The following is a 19,966-nucleotide window of genomic DNA, read 5'->3' on the forward strand; positions in this document are numbered from 1 at the left end:
AGAAGTTGCCAGAAATAACTCGCAGACAAAAAATAAAACTAAATGAAAACAATAGGAGTAGCCTAAAGAGATATTTTTTCCTTCAGGAATGAATTTCCATCTGCTTTTAAAGAGCAACATGTTTTTCCATTGCTGGGAACTGCAGCCAGACCCAGGACAATAAAGCAGCAAAACCACAGGGAAGAGCAGAGGGCAAGTGGAGCTGGCTGACAGTCCATCAGCCCAAGCCCCTCTTAGGAGCCTGCATTTTGTACAGCTGAAGAGATCCCTCCTGCTGTGCTGCCAACACACTCCCCTCTGCCACCTTCAGCAACTGGGAGCTCCTGGGAATTCTGCCTTGTGCAAGGTAGCATGGAAAAGGGATGGCAAGGGCAGGGCAGGGAGGTGAACAGCACAGTGGAAGCTGCTGGTGAACACTGGTGTCTTGCTGGGACGTGGCTGGTTTGGGGAAACTCCAGCTGCTGTTTGATGGGAAGCAAGCAGCACCATCAGCAGAGGACTCCTTACCCCTGGAAAAAGCCTTGCTCCTGTTGCAGATTCTTCCCCTCAAGAGGCATTCAACAAGAAACAACCCTTCAAAAGCACGGGGGGCAAAAGCAAACACAAGTGCTCCATTACAAAGCCTGGGGGGATGCTGCCATTCAAGTAGTTAGTGAAGATGGAGAAAGGAAGAGAAAAACCACCACATACTGAAATTGTATGTGAGGTTCCTGCACCTGACATGTTTCAGCATTCAAGGAATCAAAATGTTCGGCATTTTGGGCTGTGTAGAAAACAGAAAATCTAAAGTTTGAGAAGCAGGCTAGATTTTGCATCTCAGCACTGCGTGGTGCCTGGGGGCTCATTCACATTCCCTCGAGTGTTTTCCCCAAGTTCCTCTGAGGATCACTGTTCTTTGAGTTACTTGGGAAGCAAGTTTCAGCTGTATCCTCCTAAGCTGTTAATGGGTCTGACCTTTTTGGAACCAAATGTTCCTTCAGCCAGATGCATTAAATCTCCTCTGCTTGATTAAACTATTAGCAAATCATTATCTCACTGAAGGATAAAGTGTTCTTTCCCAGATGAGCTCGCCATGAATAAATTTCAGTGCAAATACCCTCCTGTATTCCAAACCTTACACTTTGCATACCCATGCTAATTAAATCAACCATGGTTTAAATACTTGTAGGGCAAATGCATCCAGTGCTTCATCAGATCTCAGCTGAGACAACATGCAATGAAAAATCAACCCACTTGCGGCAACAACCCCCCACCCCATATCTGAAAAACACCCCAGAGGAACCAGATCCTTCTGGAGTCACTAAAAAGAAGAGTGGGGAGAGGTGGCACAATGCCACAAACTCTCGTGGCTCTGCACTGCCATGCCAGTGAGTGATTACCCAGATGCTTGTGCTGCCCATGTTCCCAGTCTGCCCAAGCACATTCTGCACGTACAAGGTTCTTGCGAGACCAGCGGTGAGCAGAATCCCATGGGAAGTCCTGTGCAGTTATTTCCTTTCCGGTGATTCATCTCGTTTATCCCAAACACTGACATTCGGAAAACATTCCCAATGCCAGGTATTTCCTCACCTTCCAGCCACCTGTGCCAAACACATTCTCAGTGCTGCTGAACATGTGTAGGAAGGTGGTGATCCCGTATTACCCATATTGGATGAAGGCTGAGCTGCTTTTCCTCACCCACCCACACAAAAATGCTCACTTTCAATGAGTGATATAAATTAACAGGTCCTATGTATCATTCCAAGAGAAACTTCAGAGGTTCATCTGAGGCCTTAATCTTGCTGTGTTCCAATCTGAGAGTGTTCCTCCCTTTGAACACTTTGCATTGCACTGTATGGAGCTGAGCAGAACTCCTTCAGAAGGAAAGGTCATCCAGCGGAGTCAGGCCAGAGTCATTTTAGCCACAGATATTTTAACTACCAAAGTGCATGTTCAAATCACACATTTCTGATGAAACACGTACATTTTTTGTGTGGTATCTGAGAAGCTGGAAATCTGAGGGGCCAGTCCCAAGGCATGAGGCTCTGAGCACCTTCAACACCTGTGAAATTCAATGGGAGTTGAACACACACTGCATGTAGAATAGCTAAGCATAAAAGGAACAAACATGTTTGTATCTAAAAAGGAAAAGCTTGAGCTTCAGCCAGGACATGATTTGAAGAGTCTATTGGTTTTTAGTTTTGTCTCAAACATGTTTTAAGAATCAAAGGCTTTATTTGATTTGGGCTAGTGTGGTGCTGCAAAGACACTTTTTGGCATCAAATATGCTCCCATTTGAGTCAGAGCAAACCTTACTGGCTTGTTTCCCCCACCCCCTTCATTCTCTCTGTTCCCATTGAGAGTTATTGCAAAGTGAGAAAGATATTTTTTACATTAACTATTCTACTTTAACTAAGAACCAGTGAAAGATTTACAGGTTTCCAGATTCCCACTTTACTATTGTGTCCTGTAAGCATGGAAACTGATAATACTATAGAAACAATGCCAGCCTTCACTTTCACTATGACCTGCTTTCCACTGGTTTAAAAGCAGTCAGCCACATTAGCTTACTTTTATAAGCACACTTGACTTAAGAATACTGTCATAATACCATCTGATTTTTTATAACTTCTAACAAACTTTCAACTCAAAACAACTCAACACTTGATTTCAGTTTCTGCTTCAAACCTCTCTGCTACTGCATTCTAAACTGCAACAAAAACATAATCTGGCTGGGGCTCAGACAACAAAAGAAGGTCCCTTACTCAACTGGGTTTGTTTTCCAGTGAATCACGTACTGTCTGGAACAACACATTTCTGCAGTGGGGAAGCACAGCCTTCAGCCCTTGCTTGTCCCTTTTCCCAGAACACACTCCACTGATTTGAAGGCAGACAGCACTTTCAACTTAATTTGTGAAGGCAAATGATACAATCTTTTTTTTTTCCCCACACAGGTCTAATGAAGACATCAATCTTTGCCTTTATAAAGGTGGTGTCCTTCCTCTAGGCCAATACATGTCCAGCAACAACCTTTTCTGATTGAGACAATGTTTAATTTAAAAATTACAGGACAAGCAATTTCCTATCAGGTATTGTGCCCCTGATTTTGTTCTTACTTGCATTAGAAAGTGCATTGACACTGCTAGTGTTTTATATTACAACAGAGAGAAGCCAAAAATTATGAAAAAATCTAATCTGAACCCCAAATTAAAAAAGCAGACCACCTGAACTTGTGGAAGGCCCATCTTTCCTAAAGCAGGCTGGCTGTGGCAGCATCATGAAAGCAAATGAATGAGGCCCAAAAACTGACACTGCTTGCACTTTAAAACATTGCTTTTAAATACTTCTCTTGTTGGCTCGATCGTTAATCAAACTTCATAGAAAGCACAGTGAGAAACTGAACAGATAAAACTCCTCAGCATGAAGTGTAACAGTGCAAGTGCCCTAGGAAAATGCTATGATCAAACTGAAGTATCTCCAAGTGAAGACATCCCACTTCTATAAAACCATTTTAAAAATCATCGGTTTTATAGAAATCGGACCTGTTGCAATTCTGCCCAAGATAAAATGCAGAAACACTTGAATAAACCTTAAAAAAGTTTCAAGGCAGCATGGCGCTTGCTGTTTTAACCATTTTTATTACTTTCAAGGACCAGAGACTTCTCTGTGCCCAGCAGTGCCCCTTGCTAATGTCACAGCAGCTGGAGGGGGTGGTGAGGTCCCCAGTGCAGCACAGCATCACTGCCTGCTCAGCCATCCCAGGTGTCAGCTACCTGGCCACAGCCTTCAGGAGACATTTCTTAGGACAAAACCTATTCAGAAACATCTAAAACCACTTTCTTACTTTCCTGATTTACAGATACTGAAGTATCCCTGATGAAGAGCCTCAAGAACTGCTGCAGAACACTACTTCAGAAGGGCCTCTAAATGAAGGTTGAATTCAAACACAAATATTTCTAGAAAGCTGAAGCTTTGTCTGACCTATACTATTAGCATAATAAAAGATAACTGTACAGAAGTTGCTCTTCTAATGCACTTTCATTTTTAATATAAAATTTCACCTACACACAGGAGAAGGAAACTGTAAATTATCTTCCATCTTCTCTCACATGAAACAGTGGAAGTAATCACCCTGTTTTGCTATCTTGATATCTTGATATATCCTTAAAGGCACTCATTAAGAGACTTGTACATCAGCAGGTGAATAGAGATAACTGGTCATAAGTGATGACAGGCAAAAATATACAACTATCAGACTGGAAAAAAGGCCAAGCTGGAAGGCAGATGCATACTGAGCCATCCACTTCACTTGCTATTTATTCAGCTCATGTCAGGATGATTCAACGTATCTTTACACGCAGCTCGCTATTCATACAGCATCTCCTACTCACAAACCCAAGCATTTTCCATTTCTTTTTCTAAACAAAGGGTAGAACTGTAGAATGGGAACTTGCCATTCAGCAGCGGAAACTATTTGTAAAGCTGGGAAGCTGGAGACACTGGGAAGAAAAGGCTTTAATGAAACTGGCCACTGTGCATGCCAACTGTCAAGACTTTTTATATATTCTTCCAAGGAACACTGACAGAGGCTTTTTCTGTGTTTGCTCTTTATATCCCAGTGATTATAATTCTTTGAATGATGCAGAAGAATAAAATTCATGAGAAATACCATATTAGAAACAGGCAGGCTTTTTTCCCCTGTAACTCGTCTGTAGCTGCACTCAGTGACCCATTAACTTATTTTTGGTTGTGAACAAAGCCAGCACCAAGACATTTGCGACTCATTATGAGCCACGCACAGGAATTCACCACTAGAGCCTCAGCTGATCCAGATCCAAAGGAAATCCCCATATGCTTGGAATTTCTGAAATACAGGCATTACAGTCGTTGCCTGGTAAAAACACAGTTTCCATACGCAACAGTGAAGATTGTTTACACTTATGTTTTTGGAGGCTTGTAACTCAGCCAGAGGCAGACAAATGCTCCTGGGGCAGCAGAAGTTCTATCACTGGCATTCATGTAACAGATTATTGCTGTTTCAAGTCACTGCTCCAATGCACGGAAGCAGAAGAGCTGCAGCAGTTTTCAAGACCAGCATTTAAGCCTGTGTAAGCCCTTTTACTATTGCCTTTTTTCATTATGAGATTCTGCATCCAAAGGATGTGCTACACAAAACTGCTCTGCTCACCCCAGAGCTCTGCTCCATTCATTCCCAGAGCACAGTCTGTCCTCTGCTGCGGAGAGGGAAGCTCCTGAGGGTTTGACTTTGGCATCTGCAGTCACACAGCTTCCCAGAACCAGCCTGGAGGGGAGCCCAGACACTGCTGCTGCATATGGCAAGGTGTGACCCCAGCCCTGGGACTTGGAGCACTCTGGGCAGTGCCCTCCCTCACCAGCCAGGGGTCACTGATAGGCAAAACAGCATTTTACAGCATACTGGCATTTAAGTGAGAACCACATCAGCACCTTGCCTGGGAGCATATCCAGTGACTGGCCAGTTGAGAAGGGCCTTCAACATTATAGGAATCACACAAACACTCCCCAGTCACCCTCTCTTTTGTACCAAGACAAAAGCTTAGCTTATTTCCCTGCCCTTGTAAATAGCACATGGGAAGATGGGGGAGCCCAGGCAAGCACATCACATTTTCCACTCTGGTATGGAAAAAGTAGAAGGTGACCATATAATTAAAGATGGTGTGATAATGCATACACTAGGACAGGCTATGGTAAGGTGGAAATTTTAATTCTGTTATCTTGCAACTTTTAAGAGCTCAAATTGGCAACTTTAATAACAGTCTTTGAATTTTTGAAGTAATTTAATTACTTTCAATTAATCAAAATGTGGAAAGACTGAAATATTCTTTCATGAGGACACTGACATGAATTATATGGAGGGAGCAGAGCAGTGACCAAGAACGTCCCAATGCTTATTATAACTGCCAGGCAGAAGCATCTGAAAGTGTCTCCTCCTACCCAGGATAGGAAATAATTCTCTGACATCCATTGTTAGAAGCTGACTGATAGCAATGAGTTAGAACAGTAAGTGCTGCTGTGAGGTCTGAATTATATGGAACAGAAAAATATTAGCTTCAAAGTGGCCAGTGAGTCCCTTGCAATGCCCCCACAGATCAGAACTCTGTCTCTCCTCCCTCCATCTGAGGCTCTCTGTCACAATCCTAAAAGCACAAGACCTCTGGGGGCATGGAGAAGCCCAGGTGAACAGTCTGTGGGCACTCCTCCCCACCTTTCTCCACTCCTGGCACACATCCTTCACAAAGCCACCCGTGATAACACAAATGTTTGGCCTGGAAAAGGCCCTTGCCCTGGCATCCTGAAGAAGAAAAGCCCCAGGCTGTATACTGTTTTCTGAGCAGAAACACAAAAATCTCTCAAACGTTCCCCTTCATACTTCCTTCCACCACTTTGAGAAGGTTTTAGGGTTGATATCTGGATGATATTTGATTTCCATTTTAAAAACCACTACTTTGTGCACTGACTTGATGGCCATGATCATTCAGAAAGTTTTACCTCTGCTCCTGAGTATTTCTGTGTGCGCTGGACAAGCTCTGCTAAGCAGACTTCATCACTGACAGGCATGGACTGGAAATGAAGCTTGAAGATCTCCCCACGAGTGGCTGCATCTGGCAGTGGCACGTAGATAATTCTGTCTATTCGTCCCGGTCTCAGCAAGGCCTGCAATGAAAGCATCGCAGGAAAAGCTACAGCACATGGAACAGCATATTAAGAAAGGAAAAACCACAATTCAATTTAAAACAATAATGCTGCCAAATAGCCAACAATTTCAGCAAAACCAAGAAACTGAACATGAACAATCAAGCTATGTGCAAGGGGGGGTTGTTACCCCCCTATGTTAGAATGGATCAGTTGCTGGAAAGACAGTAAGGCTACACAGCCTGAGAACTACCAGTTTATGGAAAAAAGGAATCATAAAGGAGCCACAGTAATTTTCCTAAAATAATAATTTTAGGCTTGTTGCAAGGTGTGTTGGAATGTTAGGACTTGGCAGAAGGAAAGGTGGCAATGGACAAGTCCCAAGTTCAGATCTTCAATCAAGACAGCAAGAGAAAAAAAACCCAAGTTTTTTCAAGTGAAGTTTACATTCTGGATTCATGTAAAGCATCCCAAATAACTAAGAGTCACACACGGTTACAGAAGAACAGACTACTCTGACAGTTTTTTATGCAAAGCAGGGTAACAACAGACACAGGCCAGTGATGCTCAGCTTCAAAAGGGGGAGGAAAAAACCCACAGATTTGACAAAAGCATTATAGTTAATACATTTTAGCACCAGCTTTGAACTGTTGGAAAAAAACTCGGTTTTCCTTCCCTTGTGCTACAAGACAACTGAAGAGTCAGCAGATTAATACAGCTACAAGATAAGGCCCCAGCTTTGCAGTACCACAGGTGTGTACTGGCTCTGGCTCCCTGGTTTCCCAGGGCTACTCAGATGATATGGGTACAGGGGAGATGGGGGGGAAGCAAAGCCAACTCTGAGTAGCAGTGACAGACAATATAAGAGGGGACAATGGTCACAGAGGGCACCTGTGAGAGTTCATACTGGATGGGAGAAAGAAATCTCTAGCATAGAAGTGCAGGGCAGATCATCAGGGAAGCTGCAAGAACTGTCCTTGGGGTTTTGTGGCCCAGCCAGATGAAGTCCAATCCTCCCTAATCTGATGCTGGTGACAGTCCCATGTTGTGTGGCAGGGGGACCACAGGGCCTCTGGAAGTCCCCTCCATCCAGAGCTTCTGTGATTCCATGCTGGGGTCAAAAAGTCAAGTTTATATACACACACACACATATATATATATATATATATATATATATATATATATATATGAAACAATTATATCTGATACCCAAGAGAAGACAAGCTCTTAAATTTATCAGAAAAGAGGAAGCTCTCTTCTAAAAATCTCCCAAGTTTTAAAAAAGCTATCTACAGTTAAAAAAATATAAACCCAGCCTTTCTCAGTTGACATTTGAAAAACACAACCACAAAACCTGTGCATAGTGAATGCACATAAATAGTATTTAAACTATTTTTTAAAAACTGAACAATGTTTAAAACATTCAGCATGTAACCTGAATTGTTTTTATGTTATGGTTCTCCCTTGGGCAGAGTAGTTTTCAGTTCCAGATGACTAGAGATATTGCATGGCTGTCCTGGGCTGTCAGCCAATAAGTCTTTTCCCAGCCTGATCATGTCAGTGAAAGTCATGCTGAAAAAATAGTAGGAAAGAGCTTTCCTTCCTGCACAGCATTGATCAAGTCAACACCCTTCCTAGAGTTTCTTTAAAAAGACTGTTGTGGTGCTTCAGAGTGGAAAAACGTACCCTGAACATTAAGGGATGTCTTGTTATTTCTGAAACAGAAGCTGAAAATGCTCAGCAGAAAGTGCAGGGAGCTGCAGTGTGGGCACTGGGTGCACCAGGGAGGCCCCGTGGGGAAGACTCAAGGTCTGTACCCAGCCAGGACCCTGTCCCTGTCCCTGGCCAGTGCTGGGTCCTGTGAAAGCAAGCCAGAAACATCCTGCCCACTGCTCTCTCCTCAGCATTGTGCTGCTTTCCACAGCACACTTGATATATTCACCAAGCACCTCAACGCACTGATAGCTCCACCAGTGTGTAAGGCAGTGTCTAAATCATGAGTCTATCAGGATATTGCCATTTTTGCCAACACACTTGAAAGAGAAATTTGCATGTTTCAAGACTAGGCGTGGAGGGAGAGGAATTATACTGCAATTGTATTCTGCATGCTCTGAAGGAAATGCCCATAGCTAATTCTATTATTTAGAAGAAACAAGAGATGTTCACATGAGTACAGTGGTGTGCCTCTTTTAAATGAAGACAGGTTTAACCAGGATGCCAAGATAATGAGAATGTTTTCTAGAGCCAGCCTAGCTTCCCACTTGTGAGTGACCATGGCTGCTGTGCTAGTGGGGGAGAAAAATGCTGGATGCCAATAAGTGGGGAGCAGGCAGTGCCATGGGTTACCTCAGCTTTCAGTCTGTCCCAAAAGTTTTGCATTTTACATATAGCTCTAGCTGGAGACCCAAGTTTTAAACAGACTATCATTACTTTTTGTTACGATCAGGCCTAGGGACCTTATCCAGGATGTTCAGATGTGCTGGGAACTGTACAAAAAAAAGCACAAGACAATCTCTGCAGTGCTTGCTGTTTACATAGAAAAAAGGGAGAGGAAAGAAACTATTCTGTAACCTCACTTGAGAGAAGAGTCAGTTTCTGGCCCCAGCCCCCAGAGAGAGAAGAGAGATGGTCTCCACCAGCCCATCCAGCTGGGAGGGCAATGTGGTGACCCTGGGAAACCATTCTGGCTCAAGTAACTCAGGAGCTGCACACAGAGGTCGACAATAAGGGACCAAGACATCCCTCTTGATGCTTTTGCACACTGAAGTTTCCTCTGGAGGCAAATGAGCTCTTTCTGGGCTGCTTAGAGAAGCCTACTGTGGCACTTGGTGTGGGCAACTGAACACCAAAGCCCAGGTCATGATTGCTTCTGCTGCTGGCAGAACACAGAACACTGTTTGATGGATGCTGGCACCACCTCTCTCCTCAGCACTGTCCCCTTCACAGACCTGGGAGCTGTTTCTCTTCTTAGTGGGGTTCTGCATGATGCAGCTTCCCCATAGGAAGTGTTTTGGAGGTGGCTGCTTCCAGCACAGCAGGATTTTCAGAGGCCATTCCAGAAGATGGAGCTTCAGTGTTGCAATTTTTACTCTGGCAATGGAAAGCCTGGAGGACACCCAGGTCACCTCTGAACCAGCCCACGGCCCGTGGGGTGCACCGGGAGCCAATGCTGCCCCACTGGTGAAGCCATCCGGGATTGACCCTCAGTGCCAAGCTGGAGGAGGAGGAATTCTGCAGGAGAAGGTGGTGGCACGGCTGTACAGGAGGAGAGGGAGGTGGGGGAGGGTGAAGGGTTGAAGCAGTGCTGCAGGTTGAGGCAGGGAGAAGCTGCTGGGAGTAGGAAATTAACCGCTTGCGGCTGGGAGATGCAAAACTGATTTGAGGCCAGGAGCACACAGGAGGTGGGAAGTTGATGGGGCCAAAATTAATTGATGTGTGCACAGAGCTACATAATTCACTGATGGTGAGATGTGAGGGTTGCATAATTTATGTAGGCCAGGAAGGGCACAAAATTAAGTAATTGGGGTTTTGGTAGAAACCGGAATACTTCATACCATTAAGCAATTCTTTTGCAAGCTTATGTGATTTTTTTTGTTGATACCACAACAGCTACAAAAGGGGTCTAAGTGCAACACACTGAAAGGTTACTAGTGGTACACAGAAACAACATTCTTCAGGGGGGCACTAGAAAAGTGAGATAACTCACATAATGCAAAACATCATCAACAGCAAAACCGTATTTTAATTATGAAGAAAGCACTCCCCTTTCAAAAAGAAATGCTTAAATTCATTGGTAATTAAAATACAGTATTACTTCAATATATATAATTGGAAAAAATAGTGGGCTCAAAAAGGTGTATTCTGTGTGCTATTATGAAGAGAATTATTTCAGGAAATAAAACTTACTAGGTAAAGCCAGGAAAATATTTGTGGTTCCTGTTAAGAATGGACTAAGATTAACCTTAGGGCTTTGCTAATTTTTTTTTTAATTTTTTTTTTTAAGCATCCAGCTAGCTAGCTTTTTCAACAAACACTTGGACACTTCAAGAACTACATTGTCAAACAATGCAAAACCATAACACTAACAGAAGCATGGCCAGCTGATGAGCTTTCTATGGTATAAAAAAACCCCAACGCTTTCCTACTGACATTTCTACAGCCATTGCTAAATCATAAAACTCATTCTTAATCAGATATTACAACAAAATGTCCAGCATAAACGGCCCAAGAAGATAATCTGACATTAGAAAAAAACACCACTCCAGAAATGTGGCAAACTTGGACAAAATTTTCATTAGGAAATGCAACCTGCATAGCAAAACACAAGCTGCAGAGTAAATGTCAAATTGAGGTGTGTACGAGAGAGAGGGGAGGTTCAGCAGGTAACAAAGTTCAGCTGCAGAATCAATGTTACTGCATGTTCTGTGCTGCAATCAATCTCCGCAAGCAGGACCAGATTTTTATACTAAATTTAAGACATTTGCTTTTAAGTAAATACATGTACTTTGATGCATAACTTAAAAAATGCAACTAAAAGTTTAATCCTGCCTTTGGAGTCCATTGGAATTAGACCACAGATAAAAACGAGAGGGCTGGAAACAACAGAACAATCTGCTTCCTTTGGACTAAATCCTACCAACTTAAATTACCAATGCCTATATATGAACACTGCTTGTGGTCCCCATTTACATGGACTCCTAAATATGAGAGGTGCTCTTTATATTGTCATCCAATTCATTAATGCAATTTTTTTTTACTTTCATCATTCTGGTATTTGAATATTTAAAGCCAGTCACATTCTTCCTGTAGTCCGTGCAAGCAAGAACTGTTTGTGAGATCTGCTCAGTGTTTTTGCCCACTTGTCAGGACGGATGTGTTGCAAGTGTGTAAAGTACCAAGGCAAGAAGATAGGCTGAGCAAGTGCATTTGGTAACAAGGATGAGATGAAAGGGCCTCCTCGTGCCACCACATTTATCTCTGGCAGGTGTGAGGTTGGCTCCCATAAAGCTGCCTCTCCTATGCTGTAGAAGCTCTTCTCCATGCCTGATATTTCTGTCCTCACTCTGTGCCAGAGCAGGTCATGTCCCACAAGCAACAGACCAGGAAGGGCTTGGCATTTTGGGATCTTTGAAAGTTTCAAGCATGGGAAGAAGCTCCTCTGTCCTGTTCTGAGACAGGCTACTGGAGGCTTTTCTTAACCATAGTTGAGAAGGTGCTGAGGGGAAAAGACACATCAGAGTATCACTGTTAAGGACTTAAAAACCATAAAGCCAGTGGAGACCTAAATTTTATTGTTTCACAAGTTTTTTTATTCACCCCTCCATCTGGCATGAGCTGCTTCAAAAAGCAACCTTTAATTGCTTTGTTTCAGGTGATACACTTCTGTGTCACAAGCCTGGAGTCTTGTCATTACAGGCTCCCAAGTCAAGCCATACTGCTTTTTTCTTGCCAAGAACCCCTTTCCCCACACTCTTCCTCCTCCCCACCTTCTTCTTCCCTCTGTGCCAACATCTGTCACCACTGTCAGCACATGCCAACATCTCTAACCAGTTACTCTCTTTGATACCTTGTTTGCTGGTCACCACCCTTGTACTTCTCCCAAGATCTGTGCAGATTACTCCCTGCTGTCGTTACACAACATCTGCAGTTCATCCCAGGGTGGAGCAGTTTGCTTCCTTAACCTACAGTAAATCCACTTCTTCAAAAACTGCACTTGCAAACAGAATTTTATTAGATATTATTGGAAACAAGCACCTACACAATGTTGCAGTTTCCTATTATCAGTCCCTATGCAAAGGCTTCACCTTCCACATGGCTGTCTAAAAATCAGTCTGTACAACCCTTCTGTCATGCCAGTCTTGCTCAAGATCTGGAGCATTGTGCAAGTTAACAAGAAAAGACATGATAGGCTTGAGAGAGAGCAGGTGTTCAGGAAGGACATGCTATCAAGTGGCACCGAGCACAGCGGGAACACTTTACTCAGGCGTTAACCAAAAGTGCTAATTAAAGACAGAGAACAAACACAGGGATTGATACTCTGACAAAAAGTAAACCAACTCAAACAGGGAAACGGTTTATATCACCCAAATCCAAACCCAGATGAAGTGACACAGAGTGTTAACCATCTGATATAAGAATGCAATCTGCCCTTCACGGCTCAGCACTCAAATGTCCCTGCTTGTACAGGAGTCATCTACTCACTTTGCTTATCCTCCAAGTCTACTACCATTAGTTAATCCTCTTCCATCAATCACTGATTTTGACCCGTTTCCAGTTCATCTTATCAACAGAGGGAAACTTCTACATGTAATTCAATGTACCTTCTAGAACTGCTCTTTGCTGGCTCCCAACAGAAATGAATCTGTTTAGATTAAAGATCAGACTCTTGGTTATTATAGCAAAACACAGTTTATCCTACAGTCCCATTATACAGAGAAATAACAAGTTAATTTTTCCTTATAAAATGAAAGCTGGGGAACAAACTGCCTGGAATCAATAGAAACCACAGGCACCACTTGTTTGAACAACACATTCTGTTTCTGCATGTTTCCCAGCAAATCAGTCATTTCCAGTAATGGTGGTGGCTTTAAACAGATAGGAGTATTACTTAAGTAACTAAGTTATAAATAGGCAGTGCTCCAGGTGCTTCAAGAAAACAAAGATCTCTAGAGTTGATGTGAAAGCAGATCGATTCTCCACACAGCCAAAGCATCCAGAGCTGCTTTGGATTTTATTTTCTCACCCTGATACCTGCTGTCAGGCATGGACGTGGTCCTGCTGTGGGCTGAGCCCCTCACCAGCACAGGGTGCGCAGCACATGTCCCACCACCCAGCCACGGTGCCTGCAGTCAGGCATCTGCACCCCAGCCCTTGCCTCTCTGCCAAACCACGGTGGTTCAGGGCTGCTCCTGGCTGCTGGAGGTAGCTGTGCCTCTGCCTTTGGGGATATGGCACCAAGCACACAGCTCCAGTGATTATTCAGCTGCCTTATCTTGCCTCTAGAGCTCAGGGAAGAGGCTCCTGTGCCCTGATCCTAAGCTCACATCCCACAGTCCCTCCTGCAGCAGACAGCAGCCACGGTCACCCATGGAAAAGGGCAGCAGGGAAGAAGGTGGTGGGTATACCACCTCTCCACCATTTAAACAAGCTAATTGTGGATTAGCAGAAGGAAAAAAAATTAAAAAATCTCTTCAAAAAGCCAGGCTTGTATTTCCAAACCTGCACAAAGCTGAACACACCAAAACATTTTCATCTTTTTCATCAGTGTCCCAACCACTGACATAGAGTCCTGCCACTGACAGTTTGATTAATATAGCTAATTCAAGGGGACTCATGGAAAAAGAAGACTTGAGGAGACTTGTTTCATTGCAGCAATGAGACCATGTAAACACAACTGCAAGGAACAATGTGCTCCTTGGCCCATGCAGACAATACCAGAGCACGTTTTTATGTGGTTTTGTTCAGATAGGATTAAAATATCTCAAGAAACCAAGTTTCAATCACTTTTCTTGGCAGAAACATCTGCAGGCAGATACTCTACAGCTGCTGAACCCGTATCTGCATGCTTTTTTCCCCTAATATTTCAAAAAAAGTTAAATTGGCCAGTTGGCACAAATTACTGCAGAGCTCATCGGGAGCCAAGCTTTGCCCAGGATTCCATCTATAAAAGTCCAAACCCATCAGGAACACAGCAGATTTTCAATGGAGTAAAAGCAGTGCAAACCCAAGCAACCCTACTGATAGTCCAGTTTGGCACCACTGAAATTCATCTCTAAATGAAGCCTCTTCCTTCTCTTCAAAGACACGGAGGCACCGATGGGGAAAGAGGCTCTCCTCCCCCCTGCTCTGTGAGTATGGTCTCAAGAAAAAAATGAAGACAACATTAGCAGATTATCCACAATCTGCCCATACTTCAGTACACTCAGTCACGTGCTTTCAACCTGCAAACTCCACAAAAAACCCATGTGTCTGACCTTTTTTCCTCTCTTTGTAGAGTGGCAACCAAGCCCTCTCCTTGCAACTGAGTCTCAGCCCGAGGTGCTGCTTCCTTTGCAAGGGGCAAGGTCAGACACAGTGTCTGGTTCTCTCCCCATGTCCAATCTGAGCAGTCTCACTGCAGTAGCATGCAGACAGATAGTGTTCCAGTTTCTTACTGTTTTTCTGCAAATTAGTAAGAAGCAGGACAGACCTAGTTCTTTGCCACTTGCTGGGTTTCACAGAGAGGTTTTGATGTGGAGAAAGCACTGGAATTCCCTCTCTTCTCCTCTAAATGTTATGCAGCTTTTCCTTCCCCATTTCTAAGAAAATTCTTTTAGTAAAGTTAAAATTAACCAAAGGAAAAAAAATCTATCATCAGCTAATAAACTACGTAACACACCCTCTTCACTGTATGTTTACATAAGAGAGTCCTCCGTGCTCCTGTCTAAGAGGTGCAAAACCTCAGGAATGTCAGATCTTTTTTATTTTCCCTCTTTTTTGGGGGGTGAGGGTTTAATAAAAGAACCCCTTTAGAAAAGATAACAATTACATTAAATGGAACCTGGAACCAGACTCTTTTGGCAATTAATCATCCAGGAGCCGTTGCAATCCTGCAGGCTGTTTCTGACAGATTTTGAGAGCTTTACAGGAATCACTGGGATAAGATGTGCCTGGGCTGGCTTCTGACAGGGACTGATCATGTACAAAGTGGATTGTTGGTTTTGGGGGTTTTTTTTGGTTTTTTTTTTTTTAGTTTCTATTTGACACACACACATATAAACACACACACACACAGATGTGTGTATCCATATACACATTTCCACAGGTCTTTCTTTAAGTACATGGAACAACTGCAGAAATCATTTATTAGCCCAGAGGCAAAAAAGAAAGCAGAAAAAAAAAAAAAAAAGCGCCTTTTCTTCCTCCCAGCAAAGTAGAGCTATCCATCACTTAACAGAGATACTTCCTGTTTTCAAGCAGTTGGGAAGGCATGACTTCCAACCCAAATACTTAGCTTGGCAAACCATTCCTGTGTTGACAGATGCTTTTATAACCACTTCATTCCACCTGAAGTTTCAGTATAAAAGGAGGTGGGTTTTGTTGGTTTTGTTTTACTACTTTTTTTTTTTTTTTTTTTTTCTTTCTGAGGGAGGAGAAAGGGAAAGCAGAAAGGAGAGGAAAGCAAAGGAAAAGGAAGGAAAATACCACAATTATAACAGCTGGATGACAGAGGTTAGCATAGCTCTGACACATGTTACCATGTAACCTCAAAATGACATGTTAGAGAAAAAAACCACCACCGAACCTGTTCCTTGTAGGAAAGAGAATTTTGAGCCCCTGCCAAAATACTACAATTCTCTTCAGGAGCTTTTGAAAGCTGTAACAAAGATCTACCACATAGTACAGTATCTTCCATGCACAGGCTGTGCCTTTATATTACCACTGATGAAATGGCTGATGGAATTACCAGCACAGGATGAGATTCTTTTCAGAGAGACAACGGATCCTCAAATGGCAATAATCTGCAGCAAGTCAGCTCCACCAGGATCTGCCTTGTAATGGCTTTTCTCTTCTACATTCTGTTTCCATTTGCTTCAATACCAGGACGTGCTCGGAGCACTTCTGAAGACAGAGGTGACACCAGGTGTCAGAACCAGCAGTGACAAGGTGCTGCATGCAGGATGACACGTTTGTAATGCTGTGTGATCCCTTTTATATAACCTCTGTCCTATCAGTTTCTGGATTGCTTACATCTGATTACTTCAGTGATTACCCTTCCATGGAAATCTTGATCATTTACCTGGTTTGTGACCAAATTTACAGACATGTCTGAAAAACTACAAATAAACAAAGGGTAAAAGAAATGTTCATGGAACAAAACAGATGTGTGAAACAAGCTGCTTCTAGAGAAAGAAGAGCTCATCAGAGAGGTAGGCAGCATCAATGAAGCAATTCAGAAACCATTTCAAAAGGAAACCGATGACTTTCTGTCATTACAGCCAATACCACAGCAGAAAAAAAAACCAAACCAGTTTCTGGTTTTCATTATTTGAGAGAACTTATTTTACTACCGTGTCTCTGGAAGACCATTCGAAGCAATGAGGTAGATACTGGTCACAATAAGTTGAAGGAAAAGGCATTTAACTCGTAGAGAAAATAAAGTCACAATTTAAGAAATGTATTTGAAATTGGAAACCAACATGATCTTGTCTCCGAAAAATCTGTCTTGAGGTTTATATTTCTATAAGACTGGGAAAGAAATCCTGGTTTAAACACCTCTGTTTGGGGAGACACAGCCCTTCTGTCTCTTCATAACTAACACACATTGGGTACAACCCAGTTGCCAATACCATTCAAGACTGGCTAAGGTATCCTAGATATCTCCCAGGCACTTTCCCTCTGCCAAAGGGATGGCTGGAGGCCAGGCAGGACCTGGCTGAGCATAACAAATACCACAAGATGCCTCTGTTCAGGCCACAGAACCCCAACTATGCTTTTGTATAAAAACAAAACAAAACAAAAACAACAGAAGACACAGGATAGGTTTTTAACTCAATACCCATCAGTCCAGGTGTCTGCACATCAATGAAGGCCTCTTCCCGTTTCCAAAAAATGCACACAATGTTTTAGATATAAACAGGAGAAAACACAAACAGAGAAGTATTTGCAGTATATGCAGTGGGAAAGAAGCCTCTGGTGAGAGCATCTGCAGAGCAGTATGAGAACAGCAAAACACTGCTGGATTTAGCATCTAGCAGCAGACACGCAGCATGAATCTTTACACACAGCCATACAGCTAAGGAGCCAGAGAAGCACATCAGGGAAGATGACTTTTTGGGAAGAGCCAGATGTGGTTGTTGAGGACAATGCCACCAGCAGAGGTGACACGGTTCCAGAGACTGAGCTAGAGCAAGCAGTACTGAAGAACTGCATGCTAGAGTACAAAACCCCAGATAGCTACATGCCAGGATACTCCTCTAGTTAAGACACAGGCTAATTAAGAAGAGTGGTGCACTGGCTGGGTCAGAAGCCAAGATCCTGTGATGAACAAAAGGCTGGGCAGACATGCCTCCTCTTATTACTGCGAGCAGACAATCACTGACTTCCTACACCTGGATGCAGGAAGACAGCCTGGTGGTTTTTTCCCTCATACCAGCAGAAACCACTTGGTGTGTTGATCTTAGAAACTTGTGGGTGGTGCTGAGTTTACATAAATTACAGTGTTCACTGCAGCTGCCAGTTGCAAGTGACAGAGCTTGGACTCTGGGATAAAAATCTGTACTTGCCAGTCACCAGGCCTGGCCTGGTGTCTACAAAAACCCTGAAATCATTTTACAGGTCTGCCAAGTGCTCGTAGCTCCTAACAGGCATGAAATATAAAAAACTTTGGTGCCACCCAACTCACATTTGTTTCCCTGCAGTTCCTTCAAACATATGTGAGACACTGCTGATAGTCCATCTGGCTTTCTCCTTGACTGTCCCCAACTTTGTGAAGTCACCCATAATGTCTCCATCTCTAAGCACTTTTCAATGTAGAAATTACTTTGGTCAGCCCCTTTTTACATGTTCTACAGTCAGCCTGAAGGCATTCCTGCTATGGCAGACAGTCTGGCATCAGATCTGGCTTAATTCTTACCACATATCCCAGATATTTCCATCTTCATTTCTGGATAATTTAGGAGATTAAGTCTTGTTCAACTCCCTGACGAATCTCAGTATTTGTTATAAATTCATTCCATTTAATACCTACTGTTCCCCTGAGGCATTTACTTTCAAAAGCTTTTAGACGTCTGTCTGTACCTTTGGTGGATTTCCAGCTTTCACATCCAGCTGTTAAGGTGGAAACAAAATTTCAGTGGAAGACTCATAGATCAGTTTTAAATTGTGAAGTATCAACACCTAAATCTTCCACACGCTGGTGAATGCAGCTGCTGTCTCAGTGAGGTATTTCTTGTGCTATTTCTTTCTGGACAGCCCTGTTTGTTCACATCTCAGTGCTATGTGAAGACATTGGCTATGTGCATAGCTTGGCACCGTATTACATTATTGGAGTAGAAAATTACTGTGGTTTGAATGATGTCTATTTGGTTTTTAACCTTTTTTTTTTTTTTTTTTTTTTTTTTCTGTGTGTGTGTGTGTATGTGCATGAGTGTCTGTAGGTCTGTTGGATCTGGTTTACCTGGAAAACAACCTAGCTGTGGTTTCTCTTAAGTAACACAATCCATGTTCTGCCTGAGTCAACTTTTTCTCTCCCACTTTTTCCCACTTAAATGAACAGTGGCTCCAAACAGCAGAGGTGAAAGATTGCACCTCAACTTGATAACACTGTCTGCATCAACCTGTTTTCAACCTATCAATGCACACTTTGATCAAGTAAGCTGCATCTTTACCTAAAGATCACAACAAGCCATGCTGAGCTCCTGATCTTCAGCCAGTCTTCCATGTAAAATGTTGTGAGAGCTTTACACTTCTTCAGTTTACAGGTGTCCAAATAGTTGTGAGCTTTCTAACTGCACAAGCCTACTCTCCTTATGGAATGCAAATTTTGGAAACCTTCCCTGATTTCAAAACAGAAATACTTAAGTTAATTGCCATACCTGAGCTGTACAAGTTCTCAGCTAATATAGTGAGAAGCTGTTTCAGTCCTATCCTGTTGCTCCCCTTCAGCACTGGGGAAACGTAACACGTTAGACAAGTGGAAGAAATACCTGACTGCACCAACAATTAAAAGAAGCATTGGGTTCCTCCTCCTAACTTCACTCATTTGCAAAGTGGAAACAGAAAATATTTTTCAGCATTCACAGCTAATGTCTTCTCAGAATTTAGCAGTATTTGGTCCTGAATCTTATTAAGTTATTTGCTTGGAGTCACTTTGAACTACGAGCTTTACCTGGGGCTCTAATCCCTGTAAAGAAATAGATTTGAACTGTAGTCAATTTAACATAACCATCTGATTACTCCACCTGTCTTCCTGTGGTAATGCTCTCAAGGTGTCATGCAGGCAGGACACGTGTCATTCCAGACAGACAATAGCACAGTTCAGGATACAGTTCAGGTTTAGGAATAATGTGCCCAGGGCCTGATGCTGCCCCCAAGGGCAATGTGGCTTGTCAGGAGACACCTGTCTCTGCTGTCTGTTGATCTGGATTTCCCAAAGCATTTGCACATTGCCAGAACTGTACCAGGACACTTTAAATCTGGACCACTCTAACTTACTTCACAGGGACATTAGTACTCAAAGCTGCCCTCTAAAGATGAGAAAATGTCAATGGTTGGCCTTTAAATATGGACAGTTCTAGGGCTAGTATTTATCCAAGGAACCTAAGAAAAAGAATTC

General features: G+C 42.9%; 1 protein-coding gene across 1 annotated transcript in view; it reads right to left on the bottom strand.

Annotated features, from left to right (window-relative positions):
- AFG2A (AFG2 AAA ATPase homolog A) overlaps positions 1 to 19,966 on the bottom strand; it is a 136,581-nt gene that overhangs the window by 26,469 nt on the left and 90,146 nt on the right. Inside the window, 1 exon segment of the mRNA XM_071753880.1 lies at positions 6,508 to 6,672. Within this exon segment, the coding sequence (XP_071609981.1) occupies positions 6,508 to 6,672 (165 nt within the window).

The sequence above is a fragment of the Heliangelus exortis genome, chromosome 10 (assembly GCF_036169615.1).
Source record: "Heliangelus exortis chromosome 10, bHelExo1.hap1, whole genome shotgun sequence".
Lineage (NCBI taxonomy): Eukaryota > Metazoa > Chordata > Aves > Apodiformes > Trochilidae > Heliangelus > Heliangelus exortis.